The sequence below is a fragment of the Rattus norvegicus genome, chromosome X (genome assembly GCF_036323735.1).
Source record: "Rattus norvegicus strain BN/NHsdMcwi chromosome X, GRCr8, whole genome shotgun sequence".
NCBI classification, from domain to species: domain Eukaryota; kingdom Metazoa; phylum Chordata; class Mammalia; order Rodentia; family Muridae; genus Rattus; species Rattus norvegicus.
In genome coordinates, this window is record NC_086039.1 from 4,973,198 (window position 1) to 4,997,373 (window position 24,176).

General features: G+C 42.6%; 1 protein-coding gene across 1 annotated transcript in view; it reads right to left on the bottom strand.

The window, feature by feature from the left end:
- Positions 1 to 13,175, bottom strand: part of Chst7 (carbohydrate sulfotransferase 7) — a 36,563-nt gene extending 23,388 nt beyond the window's left edge. Inside the window, exon 1 of the mRNA NM_207600.2 lies at positions 11,569 to 13,175. Within this exon, the coding sequence (NP_997483.1) occupies positions 11,607 to 13,064 (1,458 nt within the window). The 5' untranslated portion in view covers positions 13,065 to 13,175 and the 3' untranslated portion in view covers positions 11,569 to 11,606. The remainder of the gene's footprint in view (positions 1 to 11,568) is intronic.
- Between the last annotated feature and the right edge of the window lie 11,001 nt (positions 13,176 to 24,176).

Genomic DNA, 24,176 nt, shown 5'->3' on the forward strand with positions numbered 1-24,176 from the left:
GCTGGAGAGTTCAGGGTAGGGGGCATAGTATGTAACAGGTAGAGACTGAGGGGATTCTGTGGAGAGAGTAGCTGCCACCTTCAGCTTTGATATGTTAATGGGCACTTCAGCCATTTGTTTGAGTCACTAGGGGAGATACCACATAAAAACTAAAAGGAGAGATTGGAGATGGGTTAAACTCAGCTGGTAGTGTGTTTGCCACCATTCAGGAAACCCTGGGATTTATCCCCAGCACAGCACAAAACTGGGAGTGCTGGTACACATCCATAATCCCAGCACTCAGTGGGTGGAGGCAGGAGAATCAGGAGTTTAAGGTTATACTTGGCTGGAAATTCGAGGTCATCTTGGGCTACACACAAGCCTGTCTCTTCCTATTTAGCCCAGCTATCCTACTCCTGGATACATAACTGAAGGATTCTAAATGACCATACCACAGAGATGCTTGCACATCTGTGTTTACTGCAACACTCTTCATAGTAGCCAACATATGGAATCAGTGAATAAAGAAAATGTGGTGTGCATATAAAATGGAGTTTGATCCAACCATAAAGAAGAATGAAATTATGCCATTTACTGGAAAATATACACAACTGAAGAAATCATAGTAAATGCAGTAAGTCAGGTGAGTATTATACTTGTATGATAATATCTATAAAACACATTACTATGTGCAATGAACATACTCCAATAAAAATTTTTAAAACTTGTACATTAATATACATAACAGCTTTATTTCTAAAAGATCAAAATAATTTAAATGTTCATCAATTGGTAAATGATTGAAGTACTATACTGGTAACATAGAATGCTATTCAGCAATAAGGAATAAACTATCAGCACACAAGATAATCTGAGTGTGTGTTTCCAAACAACTGTGTTCAGTGAAAAAACCAATATCAAAAGGTTATGTAAATAATGTTCTATTTACATCATTCTTGAAAATAAAGTCAGACATGGAGAACAAATTAGTGCTTTCTATGGAAAATGGTCGGATGTGGCAGGGTATAAACTACAACTAGTTGGCACCATAATTTCATTGTGTTGATATAGTGATTCTATATTGGTTAGAGTGGTGTTTCCAGAAATTTGTATGTGATACAATCACACACACCTCTATTTATGCATACACATAAAATAAGTGCAGGTAAAAACTTGAAAATAGAATAGTCCGTAGATTATATCAACATCAATTTCCTGGTATTGACATTAATCTATCTATAAGATATCCCTTTGGGGAAAGTTAGGTGAAGGTTACACTGGACCTGAGTATGTTGTTCTTGCAATTTCCTGTGAATCTATAATTATTCAAACGGGAAAGTCAAGAAAAAATTCTTATCACTGTTTCTTTGTGTAGTATTTCTAGCACGCCACTTGGGTTGCTTTAAGACCCAGAAATAAGCCTGGCAGGAGTACAGGGAGTTTTATCAATGACTAATTAAGTGCTAAGTGTTGCCAAGTCAGATCTCATTTCCTAATAACCATTCATAGAGAATACTCTTGAGCAAGCCCCTGGACCATACAGTCTTTGTATCCTTTTAGTAAAGATTTTTATGTCCAAATATTTTATTACTTTTTGCTTAGTTATTTTTGAAACAGGTTCTCATATATACCAAGTTGGCCTCAAACTAGCTATGTAGCTAAGGATAATGTGGAATTCCTGATTCTCCTTCCTCCCTAATGCTGGTATTACAGGCATGTACCACCACAATACTGGTTTTTAAAAGAATAATTTTAGTCAGTATATAAAGAAAACCTTTAACATTTTTATTCTACTTCAGTTTTTCTTTGTGGCACTGCTATAGGTTGATCTCAGGGCCTTACGCATGCTAAGCATGTATTCTGCCACTGAGCTGCAAAGCCAGATCTTCAAGTTCAAACTTTTGATTAAATCACTAGTGGAACAAGGCAAGATGAGGGGAGAGAAGACATGCTGGAAAAACTGTTGCAGTCTTCAGAGCATTATGTAGGTGGCAATCTCCCAAAGTTTCTTTCTGAAACACATCTTTGTTTCGATCCTAAATATATGGCATTGACGTGTGAAGTCATTTCTTAATATTCAATGAAATCACAAATTGGCTTTCACTTTTTAAAATGGATTTGCTTCTTTAAAGATTTGGCCATATTGCAATGAATTTGGCCTAATAATAGCTTGAGTGCCATCAAAGAGCAACTTCCTTCTGGGTATGCCTTCCCTCTTGGTTTTTGTTGCCTCAATTTTAGGCTTTTGGCCCTGCTGAGCCTCCCTTGGCTGTAGTAGAATAACTCAGGAAGACAGACTTAGTGTTTTAATCATACTGTTTCCAACCTTTGAAGCTAGGAGGGGGAGGGGCAAGAATAAACTTCCTGCTGGTTTAAAAGTTTGAGAACAGAAGGCACAACCAACTAAAGTTGCTGCTTCATCATTCTTTGGGCTTTCTGTCCCTTTCAGATCAGGTAAGGAGCCACAGTCCTGCCAAGAGAATCTGGACTCTCCCACAGATACCCCACTTAGAACTTTTGACCTGCCTTCTTCCTTTCAAATTTTCTGGTTTTGCCCGGAGACTGGGGATAATCTTTGGGAGACTGACACTTCTTTATCCTGTTCCTCCCCCACCTACTCCTGCCAGGTGAGGAACCCCCGAGGGGAGGAACCACCCAAAACTATTTAACAGATCCTCAAAGTGAGAGCTGGCACTTAACCCTTGGGCTGAGGGCTGAGATTTCCGTGTATTCAGCATGTCCCATCCTCAGGGCTATGTTACTACTTCCCAGCTTATTGTCACAACCTTCCTCCCAGACCGCTTCCAGAGCAAATGGGCTGGCAAGTGTGCTAGTCTCCTTTTCTATGGCCATGAGCTCTGGGGAGTCACCTAGTTCCCCAACTGGGAACTACACAATGAATGACTCTAACTTCTGAGGCTTATCTGTCTGTCCAGGTTAAAACTTCTTAACCTTCCTGCTTGTGCTTCGAATCTATGAAATACTGGGCCAAGGAAACAAGGAAATGACTGATAATGTTGACAATAGAACCAATAAGTTGTTTTTTTTGTGAGGGGTTTGCTTAGAGGCAATGGTAAGATAATTCTCAAAATGCCAACAATGTGGGAGCACCAGCATTTCTTTACTGTTGCTCTGAAACAAAGTATAATTAGAATGGTTAGTTTGCTGATAAATGCTGGCTAGTGCATGCTCATACACGCACGCGCACACACACACACACACACACACACACACACACACACCCCGCTCCCAGAAACTGACTTCAAGCGACATAAATCTCAAGCATAATTTCTAGACTTTCAATCTGAAAGATTAAGAGGCATTGTCAAGGGATTGTTGGTTAATATTTGCATTAGTTCACCCCAGTCTCAGCCTTATTTGATTTGAAACATCTTTCAAGTCAAAAAATGGGTTGAGTCAAAATCAAACCAAACCAAACCAAACCAAACCAAACCAAACCAAACCAAACCAAACCAGAAAACTCTTGCTTGGAAAGTTTATGTAGGGCTTAGAGAGAAAAGCTAGGGACCCAGGTAGCCCCAGAGAGAATGACTAAGACCTTGGTTTTGCTGTCCCCACTATCTAGCCATCGTGGCGGGAATTCAGAGTGAAACTTTAGTCCACTTGATCACTTTTGTCCTGGGATTGGCCAAGGCCAAAGTCAAAATTAAATGGCGGCTATGTGTCCTCCACTAAAGTGGAATCAAATAATCTTATTAATCTTATTATAACACCTACAACTAAAATTTCCCCAAATTTCTGACCTTGTTTTAGAACAAATCAATACATATCAAAATGGTATTAATAAAACTGACACTGTTGCATACAATTATGGTTTTAAAGATTTTTTTAAAGAAAATGTATGTGTACCTGCCTGCATGATTTTATTTGTAGCATGTAAATGCCCAAGGAGGACATCAAGTACCCTGGGACTGCAGTTTCGGTGGATTAAGCTGGTATGGGTGTTTGAAACTGAATCTGGGTGCTCTTAAATGTGGAGTCATCTCTTTAGTCCCCAATCCTTATGTATTTTTATTAGCTGGGGACTGAACCCAGAACCTAACATATGCTAAGCAAATGCTCTGCCACTCAGCTAAATCCCCAACCACTCTGCCTCAGTTTTAAAAATAAAACTGGAAAAAAACTGAACAACAATAAAAGTGGGAAACAGCTGAGTCTGCCTGTTTTGACATTTTTCCTTTTGTTCAACAGTTCTGAGATATCATTTCCATTGGCATATGTGGTGCTGTTTTGAGTAAAGTTGCTCTCAACTGACGTAAAGGAATGGGCCAGTGTTTTATAATATCTATTCAGATGGGCCCCCTGCAAATGTTGGCTAGTAACCACTTGAGGGCATGGGTCTGGGAAGTGACCAGATTTTAGACCTACTCAGGTAACCATTTGGTTCCCACATGGGTGTGAACTAGAGTTCTTAGGGGAAAAAGCAGCACCTGTGTGCTAAAGGCTCTATAAGGTGGAGTTAACTAATCAGAACTTCAGTAATTATGGAGAGCCAGAATGCTACACAGTATGAGGCAAATTACCCAGAGTTACCTTTACTCATCTTAAATAGCCATTCACTGAGGACCTCCCTGTTTGGTGTTTGAACTAACATTCATACTGAGGTAACAGTGTTTTGTAGTGTACAAACAAACCATTAGCTTCTACCAACTCAACTGCTAAGAATGTTATCTGAGAGCATTTGAGGCCTATAGCAGATTTTCCCCCTTTGGGGTAACCCACTCCCTCAATTTTCCCACCAATGTTTCTTGAAATTGATTTGATTTGTATGTTTTGTTGTTGTTCTGTCATTGTAACAACTTCATAAAACTCCTATCACTGGGATAGGATACTTGAGATAAGCATGAATCTATATTTGGTGCCAGGGTCACACATGGTTTGCTCCAATATAAACTAGCTCTTGTTCCCTTTGAAGTGAGTGCTAGCTATGTTTTGGCATTGACAGATTTTGGCATCCAATGGGATTAGATTTTTTCCAAATGCTACGTTTGTAGGCTTTCCTATTGGCTTTACGTTTTCCTTTACAAATAGCCAGCCTTAACATTAGAAAAATTTCCATTAAAAAGTTACACCTATCTTTGACATTCCTGATACATTGTATAGCAATTATGGAATGAATTGTAATGGATAATATTTAAATTTATGTCTAAATTTTGGCCTGCAATACATTTCCATCATACCTATGGTTGTCTATAGTGGTGATTAAATGAACAAATAGCATGAGTAGATAAAACTGAATAAACCTGTTTGGATTTCTTAGCCAAACACTCTCCCACTAGTTTTTCTGTATTTAAGTTCTGCCATTTTTGAAAAACACCATTATATCCTAATGTCTTGGTTAGTTTTTCTGTTAACTTGACACAAGTTATAGTTATCTGGTAAGAGGAATGAACCTCAATTGGAAAACTGCTTTCCTCAGATTGCCTTTCCAGGATCTTGGCACTCCAGCTATAAGGCCATCTTTACAGAAAAGGCTTCAAATCTATAAACAAAAATATGTCACCTCCAAGCCTACTTTAGGGTGTGATTCTACAAGATAATCTTTACTGTCCTGTTCAGTTCATGAGAGGAGATCTGTTGACTCAGACTAAAATTAGATCTTAACTCAAATGTGATAGTTCTCTTTCATAGCTTCTTACCCTCTGCTCTTAAAAATATTCACCACTGGCTGATATTCTAATTTATTCTTAGCTCCTAGCAGAATGGTCTTTAATATGAACAAGACCAGCCACAGAAATATCAGGCTGGCTTGGCTTGATGCCTGGCCATGAAGTGGAAGGGGGCAGAACTGAGGGACTCTAATTCTCCTGGAGCCATCACTGAGCTCTGCAACTTTTCTACTGTTCAGCTGTGGCCTCAAAAATGGCTTCCTGTTCAGCTTCCAAACAATTCGTTGCTTCCCAGTGTTTTTGAACAAGCGCCAGAACAGTGTCGTAGTTTCTACTGTTCTTATGCTCTACTGCACTCACCCTAAGACTCTGCTTTCAGCAGGGTCAGTTCCTTAAGTTCCATTTGGAAGACTGAGAATGGGGAGCCAGAAGACCTGGCAGAAAGAAACTGAGCTTTGCTTGGGAGTCACTGTGTTGGACCAGAATGTTAGATGCAACATAGCAAGGCCAGTGAGTCTCTTTAGTTTCATTCCTCTGGGCTTCTCATGCTGGGAGCAGGCATATTTAAAGAATTCTAAAACAGCTGCTTGTGAACTTTTTTTCTCTTAAAGGCACCACTTCTAGTCATTTATATTGCATTTTTATTCACGAGGAAAGGAAAAAAAACCTCTTCTCAAATGAAAAACAAACTTTTAGAGAATGCTTTGAACCCTGCCTTAAAAAGATCAAGGAGCTAGTAGTGTGGTACAGTGATAGAAGGCTTTCCTAGCTTGGGCAAGGCACTGGGTTACATCCCAGAACGATCAGTGGAGTGAGAATCTCCAATGGATTCCAAATGAAGTGATGCTCAGTAAGTGCCTATTCTGTGCACTGTGTTCCTTCGTGAACACATATTATCTCCTTCCTCTTCTCAGCTCACTATTTTGGGTGATAAAATATGCTCACACATCCAATCCATAGGTTTAAAATAAAATGTTCTTGTTTTTTTTTAAAAAAAAACATGTCTGTCAAATGTATAGAAATCATGGAAATACGAGGTAAGAAAAAGAGTTTGCCAGCACAAAAGGGTATGAACATCCTCTAATCTCCATTCCTAGAATGGAGCACCACTCCAGAGCACCACTGTAGTTTTTGTGCTCTATGTATCTAGACTCATTTCATGCAAATGCCAACAAACATTGCCTTCTTACTCTTAAGTGAGACTAAACTACATTTGTTGTTCTGTATTGTTTTCACATTTAGTGCTTTGGTAATCTTTCCATGTTATCTCCTTTTCTGTGGTTATATTGTATTTCATTGTCAGAATGTATCCTGACATAGTTACCTAGTTCCTGATGTCATAGTGCAGGTAGGACATTTAAGTTGTTCTAGGTTGTTTTGCTTTGTTTTTCAATACTTGACAACAAGCCCCATCCTTGGCAAATAACCTCTTAAAATTAATCAAATGTTATCCACGAGACCTAGATCCCAAAGCCTGGATTCCTATACCCCAATGTAACAACTGATTCCATAGAAATCAAGGGATGGCTGCTATTACTTTTAGCTTACACCTCACTTTGCATAACCGGTTTTCTTCCATGTCTCACTCCCCAGACTTGAAGAGTATGATCATTTCTTAAACCAATAACAAACCCACTATCAACTGAGGTGTCTTTCTATAGAAGGCAGCCCAAAAAAATCTCAGAATATTTGAATCAAAACTAAGCAAAAATCTCACCCACAAGGGGTAATGATTTTTTGACATGAGTACATTTTAGAAAATTGTCCATGTGCTACTGAAACCCTGATGCTCATTTCTACCTATTTGTGTGAACACACAATCACTATCTGTGTGTTTGCATACAGATCACAACCCTATCTATGTGTCTGCACATGCACAGAAATATACACACCGCCATCACCACCTCAACCCATCGTATTAATTCCATGACCTCTAATTCAAACATAGTACCCAGCTTAATTTGCTACTGAGAGCCAAAACAAACAAAAGTTCCATATAGAAGCAGTGTTTTTAAAATGGGTATTATTCAGCAGTCTGTATTCAAGCCAAAGGTGGACATTTCAGTGATAAACACGCATAATATCACACAGAGATTTGGGGTTCAGTCCACTGATTTAAATGGAATAAGTTCCAAAATGGTGGTGGCTTGTCATTTCTTTGGATTAGAATGATTTCCTGGGAAAGTTTCCTTATTGTTAGGACTTAGCTACAGAACACCTGCCTGTCTCTAGTTTCTCCCAACAGCAGCATAGATCCTATCAAGAACAAAGTCTAAAGTGACTTAAATATCTTACGGCATTGTGGGAATAGTTAAGTGGTAGAATACATGGTCAGCATGCAAGTTGGGTCACACACACACACACACACACACACACACACACACACACATGCGCTCGCGCGCGCAGGCAGTTTGTACAAAATCTTGTATGCTGGCTACTTTATGCCAACTTGACACAAGCTAGAGTTATCTGAAAGGAAGTTAACCTCAACTGAGAAAATTGCCCCATTAGATCTGTCTGCTAAGGCATTTTCTTAAATAGGGATTGATGTGGAAGAGCCTAGTCCACTGTGGGTGGTGCCATCCCTGGGCTTATGGTCCTAGGTCCTAAAAGGAAGCAAGATGAGCAAAGCTATGCAGAACAAACCAATAAGCAACACCCCTCTATGGAGTCGACATCAGTTCCTACTTCCAGATCCATGTCCTGTTTGAATTCCTTTTATGGTTTCCTTCAGTGATGAATAGTGATGTGGAAGTATAAGCCAAATAAGCCCTTTCCTTTGCAACTTACTTTTAGTCATGGTGTTTCATCACAACAATAGAAACCCTAACTAAGACATCTTGCATCCTCCCAAGGGTAGAAGGCAAAGGGAGACATACTGAGGACAGGACAGAATATCAGTCTGTTCAGAACAGGAGTTGATAGAATTTGTGCAATGACAGACTCTTAGATGTATAAATACAGAAAACAAAACATCTGAAGGCATATGCAGGTGACAAACAGGCCTGTGTGTAATTTCCTCTTCCATAATAATACTGTTTATCTGCAAAGAACTTCATAGCTTTAAGTTCTTTCACATAAAACATATGGCAGAGTTTGCTGCTTATCAACAGCCCTTGTCAACCTTGGGAGTTTTGAAAACCCTGATGCTTAGGTCTAGAGACCTCACGGTAGACTGAATTAATCAGATCTCCTGGGCTTGGGGTGAAGTTCAATGGTAGAGCACCTGTTTATAGACTGTATTGGACCCTGAGTTCTATTTCCAACACCAGTCCACTCCCAAAAGATCTCTGGGGTAGGGGAGAACTTAGGCATGGGCATTTTCCTAAAAGTTCCTCAGCTAGATGTATAGTTGTGGTTCCTTTCTACCCATATAGTTTTCTTTTCTCAGACTCCAATTACATACTGTCAGCCACAGTCCAGGTATATTAAAAGAAAATTGCAGAAATCATGTATAAGCTTTACAATGTTGATCTGGGTAGCAGCATGAACTGATATGCAGTTCTGCTGTGTTCTGCCTGAAATGGAAACCATCCTTTATCCAGCGTATTCACATTGATTCACACTGTACATACTACCTGTCTCATGGAAGTCCAGTAACAATTCATTGATAGAATTTTTATCATAATGATTATTATTTCATATTATATTGTTCTATATTATTATTGCTACTAATCTTTTCATATGCTTATTTTATAAATCACATTTTCTCATAGATATATATGAATAGAGAATATCATGGTTCATATAAGGTACATATTATCTGAGTCTTACATATATCCACTAAAGATTAGGGGAAGTCAACCGTAACTTTCACCCAGCACTGAGAACTGCTGGTGTGAGCGACTCAAAATGCGTCCATTCCCTTATGCAATTTTTGGCATAGGGCAAACCACATGAGCTAGTTCTAGCCAGTGAGAATGAAGTCAGCTAGTAGATGGTGGGTTCTGAGAAAGAGTTTATAACAATATTATCTTCCTAGGAGCCAGGAATACAACCATTTGAATATATCCACATATTGATCTTAATTGTCCAATGCAGAAGGAACAGTCACTAAAGTTTACAAGGGCCTAAAACTTCTATCTAGATGTGCCTTCAGCCTTACAGAGAAGCCACACTAGCCTCCCAAACAACAGCAGCACCATCTTTGGCCATAGTCACTGTCACCCACACCCTTTTGTACTTCCTAGGGTACACTCCTCTCTATCACCCTGCCTCAGGCATCATTTAGTGTGTCAGAACTAATTGGGAGAAGGATGTGGAACAAGCGTCTCTAGGAGATTCTCATGTCTTAAAACCATAAAATGCTGCAGTGTTTGACCAGGGAAGGAGTTTCTTGAAGTCTGTGATAGTGAGTTAAAGACCATTATTTTCTCTATGTAAATATGGCTTAGCAGATGTTTTTTTAAAATGAATCACCCTGTGTCTTACCTTCCTTCTCTATGAAAATCAGGAAAGAACACAGACTTCCTAGCAATTATAAAGACTGATTTGATTACTGGGAGAAGCAAATTCAATTAGCCAGCTTCCCCAAGCCACTCTAAAACCCTAGGTCTATTAACCAAAAAAAAAAAAAAAAAAAGTCCATCTCATTAACATTTTCAACATTTGTCCCTCCAGTCCATCCCAGGGGAATACTGAATTACACTATAAAATAATGAATGGAAACTTAAGTCACTTCCGGCCTCCCTGCCTTGCTTTTCTTCCTCCTCTGGTCTGTACTGTACAGAAGGCAGTAAATACTCTTCCAATTTACAGTGTTTGGGGAAATGCATTCCCATGCCCCTGACTAGATTCCTATGGTGAGCATCATGCAGAACAATCTTCCCCTGACCCAGTGTTACATGCCATCTGTTAACTGAATAACTCAATAGTGGACACACGTGCATACACCTCTCTCTCTCTCTCTCTCTCTCTCTCTCTCTCTCTCTCTCTCTCTCTCCCTCCCTCTCTCTCTCTCTCTCTCTCTCTCTCTCTCTCTCTCTCTCTCTCTCTGTGTTTCCTTTTCTCCCTCATATATGTGTGTGTGTGTGTGTGTGTGTGTGTGTGTGTGTGTGTCCCATTTTAGCAACCACATTATAGAGAATGGCAAAAAGAGGGATTTGCTTAACAAATTGTTAACTGCCGGTCTAAAGTCCCATCTATCAAAAATAAATAAATAAATAAATAAATAAATAAATAAATAAATAAATGCCAGAGTGGAGTTGGGGAAAACCCAACCCAGCCTTCTTAGAGCACCAGAGGAAGCTGACCAAGCAGCTTTTGTGACCTGTGGTCAGATATCCTGCAAACATCAGTCAGCCTCAGAGAGGGGAAGAGAGGAGGGAAAAGGGCACACGGAAGCCAGGGGTAAGAAATGTTAGTTCTGCTTGTTTGTAATAGGGCTGGAGACACACAAATGTGCAGAAAGTGTTGTAAGAGCTGCCTCACTATGTCTGTGTGCTTAGTACCCAGGAGGAGAGAGCCCTGGAGCTGTAGAAGAAGAGAGACAAGGAAATACCAGACAGAAAAATTAAGGATAAATAGGAACAAAATTCATACTTTTCATGACACCTTGCTTTTGATAGCAGACACCATGGCAAAAAGTTGTTACACAGGACAAACAGGCACCTATTTCAGAACCATAGGTCTGGATGGGCTTCCTACTTCACTCCACATTAGTTTTGAGTCTCAAGTTGCATTGGATGCTTTAGACTTTTTCTACTGTCTTTGGACTTCCCATGCAGGGAGAGCAACGACCTGGAGGCTGCTTCAGCTACCTTTACACTACTTCTCTCACCTCTAGGTCCTCCTCTGAGAAGGGAGGTAGCTAAGGAAGTGAACCCATTGAAGCACCCCAAATTTACCAAGCAAGACGTGATCTTGGATGCGATCTGACAGCTTGACATTCAGGACAGCACTGCCCCCTCTAACCACCCCCCCACCTCCAAACACCATTCCTTACACTGTGCCACTTTACCTAGATATGCCCCGGGGCAGGGTTCAGGGATCAGGGTGCTATGTGGCCCAGTTGGCGTTGGTTTCCAGTGGTGTCTCCCCTTTCCTGACGGTCTTCACATCGCGTTCATCCCCGCTGCGAGGGTAGGCGAGCAGTCGCATGGCGGGGTCGCAAGCGGCCTCCACCTGGCGCACCTGCTCTTGGCTCAGACGCTCGCGCCACGCGTGCACAGCCTCTCGGGCGTCCCGCGCAGACAAGTGGAAGGGCCTATCGGCTCCATAGGCCGAGCCGCGGGTCATATTGAATGCGAAGGCATCAAGCGCGGCGAGTGTCCGCAGCCCGGAGAAGCGCAGCAGGCGGCGCAGCTGGACTTGGGGCTGCCACACCAAGTCCTCATAACGCAGCCGCAGGTAGCGACGCCTCAGCCAGGTGGGCGCACCGCGGGTGAAGAGCAGATCGCGCAGCCAGGCCTCGCAGATCACCTCGAGCGCACTGGTTAAGAAGAAATCGGCGCGTGGCGCGGAGGGCAGCGCCCGGGACTGGCCTCCGGGACGGGCACCCACGCCGTGCGCCAGTAGCACCCGCTGGAAGCGGTCACCTCTCTGGCGTGTGCGCAGCACCTGGATGCTTTCGCGCAGCAGTCCGTGCCTCGACTTGAGGCGCGAGTTGTGCACTGCCCGTGGGTCTCGGAAGAGCTGCACTACCTTCAGGTTGAGGCCTGGGTCACGCAGCAGGGGGACCAACACGCCCAGGTCCAGCAGCCGCACGTCCTTGATGACCACCACCGGGTACTTGCGGCACTCGGCCTCCAGGGCGCGGAGCGGCACGGGCGGGCAGGTACTTTCACAGGCTTTGTCCTCGACGAGGCCCACGTCCGCGCGCGCCCGGGGCGCGGCGGGGCACAGAGGCGGCGAGCAGATGACCTTGTTGGTCCGCCAACGGAAAAGCATGGCCGTGGTGAGGTTGGCCGAGTCCGGTGCTCGCTCTGCGGGGTCCCCGGGCTGCGCGTACAGGCGGAGCACAGAGAAATCACAGCGGAAGAGGGAGCGCAGCATGTCTCTCAGCGCGCCCTGCAGGCTTTCCGCATTGCCCGGATACAGTGCCTGCCACAGATGCCACATGGGCTCGTACAAGTAGAAAACGTCCGGGTGCTGGTTAAAGAGTTCACCCAAGAAGGACGAGCCGGTGCGCCAGGTGGCATGCACATAGATGTGCTGCTTCTCCTGGGTCACGGACTCACGGATGGCGCTGAGGTTGCCCTGGGGCCGAGGGGATCGATCCGGGTTTCCTTCGGCCTGGAACCGCACCTCTGCGCCCTGCTCACGTTCCCCGGCCGCCGCCGCCTCCAGGCTCCACACACCCAAGCTGCGCTGCAGGCCGGGGCAGTCCCTGCCGCCCTTGTCCTGCTCGCTGCCACTGTCCAGTACAGAGGGGACGAGCAGTAGCAGAAGCGTGTACAGCGCCAAGAGCAGCGTGAACTTGCAGTACTCTCGGCGCCGCCGCCGCCGGCCCTTCATAGTTCACCGAATCGTCCCTCCCCCCAGAGCAAAGTAGGTGCCTGGTAGTTCTGTCCCGAAAACCCACCCAGAGTCCGCGGCTCCGGCTTCTTCGGGTCTCCCTCAACGCTGGGTGGAGCGGAGTGGCCGGGCGGTGCATCCACTACAGGAAACTTGGGAGGCAGTGGTGGCCGCTCAATCAGCCTTCTTCTTGGCTCAGCCTCTTGAGAGCGCTCATTGGCCATTTCAGCAGCTGCAAACCCTGCCCACGGTACCCGAAGCTGCTCCCCGCCCACTTACACTCCTAGTTCGCTCACCGTCCCGCTAGAACTGGACAGGGCTGCCACAGGGCAGGGACACCCTCTGGGGTGCACTGAGCGCACTCCACTTTTCCCTAACTCTCTCAAAACGAAGTTAAGTTTGCTAACCAACCAACTTTAGGCAAGGGAGGGTCACATGTGTATAGAAGAAATCCAGTGAGTGGACATGATCCCCACCATCAGAATGACACCTTTTTTTTTTTTTTTTTCTGTTTTAGTCCTCTGCCTTGCCATCTTGGTCCCAAGCAAATGACTGATTGCCATGATCTACACCCAGTGTCACTATCAGCACCTCAGTGGGAGCTGCTGTGTTCTCCCCAGAACTTAGCAAAGGTTGCTATGTTCAGCAAAGATAAAAAATACCCACTTGTATCTTACTTAGTGGTTGGTGGGGGCCAAGATACGTTGCTGGGTTCGTGGAACAAATTTAATGAGTAAGACTGAATAGTGTTTGTGAAATTCTAAGTGTTTTCTTTCTTAGAAATGTAATCACCTAGAGCACTACACATTTTACAGGGATTCAATTTACTCTTTTGCATTGATCAAGTTTTAGTGCCCATTATCCTAAGGTTCCACCTTTTAGGGATTGTTCTTACAGTTTAACCCACCCTGTACACAAGGGTATTGCATAACCACAGTAGGAAAATAGTGAATCCCCACCTCCCAAGAAATGGGCGTTTATAAGAACATATAGAGACTTGGACCAAATGACAGATGACAAGGTAATGGGAAATCCAAGAGGCAGATTAAAATTAAAATTAAAATTACTAAAAGTTGAAAGAGCACCAAAAACGTTCCATTTTCCTCTGTTTCAAGTGTGTGGGAGAACAGGGAACAGAGAGCGAGCAACCCTGAGGCAGGTATGGAAAACTTAACAAAAGATGGAAAGCAAATCTCCACCGATGGTCAGAGTTCAGACTGGGAAAATGCGAGCATATGTAAAAATCTTTTATCCTCTCTTCCCCAATACTTCCCCATTTGTCAACTATTGTTGTTGGTTGTCCACAATTCTCTTACTTTCCAGCCGCGTGTTTCTGAACTGCCTTGTACACTTCCCTTATATTATTCTCAAATCTTCATGTTCATCTAAAAGACTCTGGGCAATTCTTTTCTCTTTCTCTCTAAAATTACATTCGTGTGTGTGTGTGTGTGTGTGTGTGTGTGTGTGTGTGTGTGTGTGTGTTTGTGCATGTACATGCACATAGATGAAGGTCAGAGGACAACATGAGTTGGTTCCTTTCTTTCACCTTGTGTGTCCTGGAGACTGGCAATTGAACTCAGGTTGTTAGGATCTGCTCTGGGCAGGTGACCTCAGTGAGCCATCTAACTGGTCCTGGGCCATTATTTTAATAAAACTCATGCTAATAACACTCTTGCCCTCTCTCATTTAATTGCTTCCCTAGAAAAGCCACTCTCCCCAAACCCTGCTTTTGGCTTTATGTGGATCCACAAAGACGATTGCAAAAATGTTCCATCAAGGACATATTGACATCAAGAGAAATTTAACACCATTAACCTCAGACATTTCTGGAATCCTATGCTCATCTAGTCAATTCCAAATCTCAAGCCACCAGGACTATTTCAAATTCCCTGCTCTCCTCCAACCAGGGGGTACACTGCACTCCTTTCCCAACAGTGTCATTACTTGCTAGTTTTTTGTCAGAAGAAACCATGTTGAACCTCTTCATTTTCCATTGGTAACATATACGTATCCACTCACTTATTATTAACTTCCATTGTAGCAAGGATGCTATTTTGCAACATAAAATTAGTAGCTTCCATTATATTTTTTCTTCTCTTTTTTTTAAGCAAAAAAAAAAAAAGGTTGCTCTGGGCTCACTTGTGGAGAAATATATGGCTGAGCAGAATATAAATAACTTCTGTTGTTTCTTTCAAAAAAACCTCAAGCCAAGTAATGGAGACATTAAAAATACAATTATCCTGCTTCATCTCTCCCTTTTGGTTTTGCCTTCTCACACTAACTCTGAAATGGTAGAGGGGTCTGGGGTCACAGCTCAGTTAATAGACTGCTTGACTCCTATGTATAAGACCCTGGTTTCCTCCACCTACAGCACTGGGGAGAGAGGGGGAAGTGAGAGAAAAGAAAGTATTAGTGGACTAGGGGATTTACAGGAGACACAGATGACAGGCACTTGAGTGCAGTGCTCACCAACCAAACTGCTAGTAAAGACAAAGATGAAGTTAGGCATCCTGCTGACCCGTCAAAGGCCTTGTTCCAAAGATCTTGCCACATGCGTTTGCTGAAAAACCCACAACAGTGTTGACAGGAGTTTTGGGATGAATGGGAGTCTTTAGGTACATAGTGGGTTTATCACAGCCTGTCTAGGTCAGTATATATAAAAAAGGTGATATCCATGAGAAGTAGGATTGGAGGAACTGATTTGGAGATGCCTGGGAAGCTTCCTCTCTGAGGATAGCTCTCATAATGCAGGAAACAGCCATGAAAGATACCAAGAGGGAAAAGCAATCAGTAGTCCTACCTAGCTGTAACACCTTAGAACCACAGTGACCAGCAAGGCAAGATATTCCAAAAGAACAAGACACATCTGCTTCAACATAGTCACCTCTAAAAACCAAAACAAAATGTGAACAGAATATGAAGTGATGTGGGTGTTTTGTTTTATAAAAAGATAAGAAAGAAGGAAAGGGATATGTTTGGTAGACGTGCAGTATGGTTTGGGGAATGGGGTGTGTCTGGGGGCTCATAGTGAGACATTCCTTTCCCCTCTGAGGTATCATCCACATGATGGTATATTATAGAATAGAGTTTATTCAGGAGAGAGAGAGAGGGAGAGAGAGAGAGAGAGAGAGAGAGAGAGAGAGAGAGAGAGGAAGGAGGAGGAGGAGGAGGAGGAGGAGGAGAGGCCAGCCATGAGCACCTGGAGAGAGAATGGGGAGGGGAATGGGGAGAGAGAGAAAAGAGGGTAAGGGTAAGTGTAAGGGAGCAAGGGCAGGAGAGAGAGAGAGAGAGAGAGAGAGAGAGAGAGAGAGAGAGAGAGAGAGAGAGAGGAAGAGGAGAAGGAGGAGGAGGAGGAGGAGGAGGAGGAGAGGCCAGCCATGAGCACCTGGAGAGAGAATGGGGAGGGGAATGGGGAGAGAGAGAAAAGAGGGTAAGGGTAAGTGTAAGGGAGCAAGGGCAGGAGAGAGAGAGAGAGAGAGAGAGAGAGAGAGAGAGAGAGAGAGAGAGAGAGAGAAGCAGCTTTTTATAGTGAGTCAGGGATACCTGGCTGTTGCCAGGTAACTGTGGGAAAGAACCTAGACAAAATGCCAACATTCCCCCATTTTGGTGTAATTAAAAAAGAAAAAATAGAAAGGGGTGATGATGGAGAAGAAATAGGGTTGCTGTGATCTTTAGCTACTTACTGTTGATTTTCGAGCAACAGGCCTCTAGAAAACCTAAGAAAATGGTTGATGGGATATGGTCTGGTTTTAGGAGAGTTGGCTGTTTCCTTGGTATCCAGGGTGTGTGAAACCATTTGTGGATAGATCAGAAGGAACATGTCCTGTAGAAGACTGTGTTTGTGAGAGAAGATCAGAGCATCTGAGAGTTTCTTCTCTGGACCATCCTGGATATAGTAAATACATGGACTTCATAAGATGCTGAACACACACACACACACACACACACACACACACACACACACACACACTACGTAGGTAGAGCATAAAGTATGTTTGGGAGAAAAAAATTTTCTTAGGTGTACATCTGGAAGTACACTTGAAACCCTTGGGTCTTGGTGGTCATGGGTAAGGTGAATCCCAATTCCAGAGCACAGGAGAGGAATCCCACCCTCTGGAAGAGGTAGGTGTACTTATCTAGATGGAGTCCATTTGGTCCATGAGAAATAGGTCTGAGTGGGTTTCCTGTAGCTTATAAGTTTACAAAGGAGATAGATTTGTTAAGATTAACAGTCTTTAAGATGAACTTAGGGAAGACAAAAACCTTTCATGTAGCAGAAGGAGCAAGACGGGCCTTTTCCTTTTGTCTAGGGCAGCATAAGAAACACTTTAAATTTAGTTAAAAGATAAAGAAAATTTAAAATTTGAATTTGTGATTATACACTTGGATCATATAGTGGAATGTTTTATTAGAATTAGGCAAATTTATAAGAACTCTATTGGTTAATGTTAGGACAGTGCATTAGCAAGAAGACGGAATATGAAGCATTTCGTCACTAAAAACTGAGTTTAGATGAGGAAGTAACAGAAGGTTACATCTGACCTTGTCTAGCCTTTATCATGAAGTCTATAAGAAATCTGGCACTCTTAGGTAGTTAATGAATTTATTAATGAGCTAATACAGTGGTGAATTACCTTAGGGTAAGAAGCTAGGTTTGTTTTCAAGCTGTTAAGCTACAGTTACCTTAGCTTGCCATGCAATCAGAAATCTGGGAATAAATTATAGCCTAGGAATCATGTATTATTAAAACAACAGAGTTTGATCTATGGTCCACCAAGAAACCAGTTCCCGGGTCCCTGCAGTCTCCATGGCAACTTGGGCAGAGCCAGTCTGGCTGTTTTTCCTGTGGAGTAGATGGGTGTGAAATGAGAAATGACCCACCCTGACTTAGGCAATATGAGATATTTGACTAAGAGTTTGTCCTGTTTGTCCACAGTGTATATCAAGCCCTGGCAGTGGGCAAGGCAATGGCAGTGTTTCTAAGTGGTTATCATACCACAATTCAGGTAGTCTTGTCACTGTACCCATTATCTTCTTGGAGACCTTGCAGGGGTGGGGGGTGGGGTAACTGTTAGGTTTTGGAAGTCTCTGTCTTTCATAAACTTCAATATTAATACATTCGCAGAGTTCTTACAATATTGAAAGCAGTATCTATTGAGCATATCTGAGTTAGACAACCTGTGTTTAATTACTTGTTCGAGAATGTATCTAGCAAATAAAAAGAGCATATTGTAACTTAATGGCAGTAGCAAAATTAAGGCTAAACATATATTTAATGTAGTGACTTTAAGCTTGTAGTGTTTAAAAATCATTATTTATCAAGACAGGATAGAATGAAAACCTTAATTGTTAAGTGACTTTGGCAGGTAGTATCAGCAGAGAAAAACACACAAAGAAACATACAGAGAAAGAGACAAATGGTAGAGTTTTGTGTACACTTGGCTTAGTGCTGATGTGGACCAGAGTGGAAAGAAATTAGAGACTGACAGTGGTGGTGTGAGACTGTGGTGCAGGGATAGAAAGCAAGTGTGTGTGTGTGTGTGTGGGTGGGTTCAGGGCTGCTCCATGGACTGAGTGGGTGGGCGTGCAGGCCCATTTCCCAGCCTGTGCTACAGAGTGGCTTGGGCATTGGGCATCAGGCATCTGAGAGGCTGACATTGGCCTGAGGTTCTGGCTGTGGGAAGGAGGCATAAGCAAGCAGGATTGCGGAGAGCTGGTATTACTGCACTGTTCTCCTAGTCTCCTAGCAACTCTTCTCAGGTGTTTTGAATGAGAAGCTCAGCAGGCAGGGGTTGAGAGAGAGAGAGAGAGAGAGAGAGAGAGAGAGAGAGAGAGAGAGAGAGAGAGAGATGTGGAGATCTGAGGTAGGAGACACCAGAGAGAAAACAAGGGAGGAGCAGAACAGTGTGAAAGTTTTTTGCAGCAGTCCTGGGGGCTGGGGATAGGAGCAGATGGCCTCAGGAAAGCAGTATCTTGGCACAATGCCTGGGAAGTGTGGTGGGAGGGAGAACTATAGTTGCTTTTCCTGCTGCAAGGTTTTTCTACAGCTGCAAGAGCCGAAGAGGGAGGGAGTCACAAAATCACTTGGTGGGGGGGGGGTCACCCAAGGGTTAGAGGTCCTAGAATGAGGGTTAATGAAAAGAACAGTCATAAAGACTGAATATCTTCATCCTCAAGGACAGCACAGGGGTGGATCCAAGCTCAAGGACCCTTCCCTGGGACCAGGGGACATTTACACTGACAAGTGGGGAAGTGAGCTTATCGGTTCTCTGAAGTTTGGGTGGGTAGTCTAGTGAGTGGTGGCTCTCCATGTGGCAGCAGAGAATGTGAAACTTTGAGACTCTAAATCCAAGTCATATCACCAATGTTGTGTTTTATAAAAAGATAGGGAGAAAGGAATATGTTTGAGGGAGGCACAGTACGGTGTAGGGGAAGGGGAGCCTCTGTGGGCCCATAGTGTGGCATTACTTCTCTGTCTGAGGTACCAGACACATGATGGTAGAGTATAGAATAGAGTTTATTCAGGGCATGGGGAGAGGAGTTAAGAGAAAGGGAGAGAGAGACACAGAGAGAGACATAGACAGAGAGAGAAGAAGAGGAGGAAGAGGAGGATGAGAGAGAGAGAGGAAGAAGGGGAGGAGGAGAAGGGGAGGAGGAGAAGGAGGAGGAGGAGGAGGAGGAGGAGGAGGAGGAGGAGGAAGAAAAACCGGCCATGAGCACATGGAGAGAGAAGGGAGGAGGGGAATGGGTATAGAGGGGAAAAAGGATGAGGGAGCAAGGTCAGGAGAACAAGAGAGAGAGAGGAGGGGCAAGCAGTCCCTTTAATAGTAAGTCAGGCACACCTGCTGTTGCCAGCTAACTGTGGAGCAGAGCCTAGACTAAATGCTAACTCGGGGATAAGGAAGAGTAGGTGAATCTGGAAAGGATTGCAGGGAGGAAGAAGTGAATATGTTGTATAAAATTCTTGGCACAAAATATATGGGAAATCTGGGATACCATGAAAAGACCAAATCTAAGAATAATAGGAATACAGTAAGAAAAAGAATTCCAGGTCAAAGGCCCAGGAAATATATTCAATAAAATCATAGAAAACTTTCCTTAACCTAAAGAAGGAAATGCCTATCAAGATGCAAGAAGCATACATAATATCTAATAGACTGGTCTAGAGACGAAGTCCTCTGAGCAAATAATAATCAGAATACTAAATCTACAGAGCAAAGAAAGTATATTAAAAGCCACAAGGGAAAAAGAACAAGTAACATGAAGGCAGACATATCCAAATTATACTTGACTTCTTCTCCTAAAGCCAGAATGGTCTGGACACATGTGTTACAGATTCTAAGAGATCACAGATGACAGCTCAGACTACTACAAGCAGCAAAACTTTCTATCATAATAGATGAAGAAAATAAGGCATTCCAAGATAAAATTTAAGCAATACCTAAAATATAGCGCTACAGAAGGTCTTAGAAGGAAAACTCCAACCTTAAAAAGTTAACCACACCTAAGAAACACAAGAATTAAATTATCCTAGACCAGCAAATCAAGAGGACACACACATGCGCACACACACACACACACACACACACACACACACACACACCCCTCACAACAACAAAATAACAGAAATTAAAATACACTGAACATTGCTATCTCTCAAAATCAATGGTTTCAATTCTCCAGTGAAAAGACACAGACTAACAGGATCAATACAGAAACAGGGTCAGTTCTTTTGCTGCATTCAAGAACACTCCTTAACATCAAGGATAGATATTATCTCAGGGTGAAAAGATGGAAAAAGATATTTCAAACAAAGAACCTCAGAAGCAAGCTGACGTAGTTATTTTAATATCTGACAAAATAGACTTCAAACCAAGACTAAGCAGAAGAAATATGGAAGGGCAATAAGGAAGGGCTAGGACATTACAATTCTTAACATCTATGTACAAAACCAGAGCGTCCAAGTTCATTTAAAAAATTTAAAAATACTACTGCTATGGGACCGTGAAAGGCGCCCTGGTTCCTGGTTGAGGAAAGGCTTGATACCCAGGACCGTGTCACTAGCTGGAGTCCTCCATAGATTTGAGACCATCAGTCACATCAGGGCAATGCCCCAAACCCCTTCCCAGGTAGAAGATGTGATGACCGATCACATAGAATCAAGACAGATCTCCATTATAATGAGGTATCTAAAGACCTGGAGGCTTAGCCAATGAACTTTACTTCCCAGACATTCCTCCCTGCAAAATGTATTTAATCTCAGGCCCACACTGAGGTGGGGTATGGTTTTACTCATTTAACTCCCACCACAACAATAAATGTCTTAAAGCCATGGACTGTCTCTTTTCATCAGGATCTGCCTTGGGGAGCCATAGAGAAGCCCTTTGCCTACAGAACCACTGTCTAATCTCCCCCAGAAGGCCTCCCTGTGCTCCCAGAGGCAGCTGCCACCAAGCTCAAATCTACTGCCAAGGGATCTCCCGCGGGATCAGCCAGAGCCCCTCTTTTACCCCTCAGCCCCAGGCTACATCAAAGCCATGAGCCCCCAACTACATTTTCAGCTCTTCTGTGGCTTCCAGAGGTGCCTGGATGCCCATGAGCCTGAGAAATAGATGACCCCCGGCTCCTTGCAGGTCTGGGGAACCCTCAAGCCTGCTCTGGCTGTGCCCTGTGCCTCAGATTGCGCTTCCCCACCCCCCACCCCACCCTTGGAGTGGTATCCTTCGGCTTCCCCATAGCCCAATACCCACCTGGTGATGGCATAGGGGTAAACATGATCAAACTTCCTGTATCCTGCCTCCCCAAGTGGCTGAGCCCTGTGACAGAATGGATGAGGGACCCAATAATCCTACATACTATAAGCTTAAATCATATATTGACTCTCACACACTGATACTGGGAGACTTCAACACCACATTCTCCTGAATAGAAAGATCATTCAGACAAAAACTAAACAGAGAAATGCTGGAACTAACAATGCATGAGTTAAGTGGACCTAACTGATATTTACAGAACATTTTACTGAAACATAATAGAACATACCTTCTTAGTACCTCATGGGACTTTTTCTAAGATTGATTTCAAATTGTCCCACAAAGTAGACACAGAAGGAACATTGCCTAATTTGCTTATGAGGCCACAGTTACCCTGATACCCAAAACACATAAAGACCTTGAAGAAGAGAATTACAGATCAATTTCCCTTATGAACATAGATGCAAAATTTCTCAATAAAATATTTACAAATGAAGTCCAAGAACACATCAAAAACTTCATCCTGTGGCTCACAATCTCCTTCTGCTGCCTGTGGATCAAGATGTAGAACTCTCAGTTCCTTCTTAAGCATGTCTGCCAGCATGTCACCACTATGATGATGAACTAAACCTATGCAACTGGAAGCCAGCATCTATGAAATTGTTTTTGGTGTCTTTTCACAAAAATAAAACCTTAATTAAGAAAAAAATCATCTACCTCAATCAAGTAAGATTCACTCCAGAGATTTAAGGATGATTCAGCATATATACGTGAATAAATGTAATCCATCATATAAAAATAAATGTAATATATCATATAAACTGAGGGGGTAAAACACATTATCATCTCATTAGATGCAGAAAATGTCTTTGACAAAGTCCAATATCAATTTTGGATAAAAGTAGTAGAGAGTTGGGGATACTAGGGACATAACTCAACATAATAAAGGTGGTTTAGAGTAAGCTTATAGCCAACATTAACTTAAATGGGGGAGAAACTCAAAGAATTTCCATTAAAATCAGAAACAAGGTGAGGTTGTTAATTCTCTCCATAATTAATATAGTATTCAAAAGTCTTAAAGCAATATGACAATTGAAGGAGATCAAGGGATACACATTGGAAAGGACTAAGTCAAAGTATAATTATTTGCAGATGATATGACAATATACACGAATGACCCCCAAAATTACACTGAATGCCTACAGCTGATAAATACTTTCAATAAAGTAGCTGAAAACAAAATTAACTCATAAAGATGAATATCCTTCTTATACAAAAATAAAATTGGGAAAGAAATCAGGGAAACAATAGCCACAAATAATATATCTTGCAATAATCCTAACCAGATCAACAATAATATGCAAATATTATGGGATGGGTTTGGGAGGTAGCCAGATTAGCATACAGGTTATTATAGATCACTTAACTGTCTAGCATTGAGGTGCAGCTTGAAATAAATCTTGGTTTCTTTGTTTGGTTACTGGGGAGTGGCATAAAGAAAATAAATACAGCTGCTAGATTAATCCACTACTTATACTTATAATAAAATAATTCATTTTACACAGGCAGTAAGAACAACAACTAATACATGGGATCCCATGAATCTGAAATGCTTCTTTACACCATCATTCAGACAAAGCAGCAGCCTACGGAGTGGGAAAAAGTTTTCACCCACTACAGATTTGATAGAGGGCTAATACTCAAAATACATAAAGAACTGAAAATACTAGATACCATGAAAACAAATCAGTCAACTAAAAATGGGGTGCACATATAAACAGAGACCCCCCCAAAAAAGAAAAGAAAAAGAAATGTTCATTCAGAATCGTAGCCATTAGGGATGCACAAATCAAAACTACTTTGAGTTGAATGGCTAAGATCAATAAAACAAATGACAGCTCATACTGTCAAAGATGTAGAATAAGTGGAACACTCATACATTGCTTGTGGGAGTTCAAATTTGTACAGCTACTATTGAAATCAATGTGGTAGTTCCTCAGAAGTATAGGAATTATAGATCCAGCTATGTCACCCTTACCTGTGTACCCAAAGGATGCTTCAACCCTGCCACAGAGACACCTGCTCAACTATATTCATTACTGTTCTATTCATAATAGTCACAAATTCTAAGTAATCTAGATCTCCCTCAACAGAAGAATGAGTAAACAAAATGAAGTAAGGTTACACGATGGATTATTAACCATTCAAAAATTGCCAACTCACAGTCAAAATTTCTGATCTAGAATTGTACCTGTCTAAAAGAACTGCAGGGATAAAAATGGAGAAGAGACTGATGGAGAGGTGGTCCAATGACCAGCCCATCTTGGGATCCATACCATCGAGAAGCATCAAGGCCTGC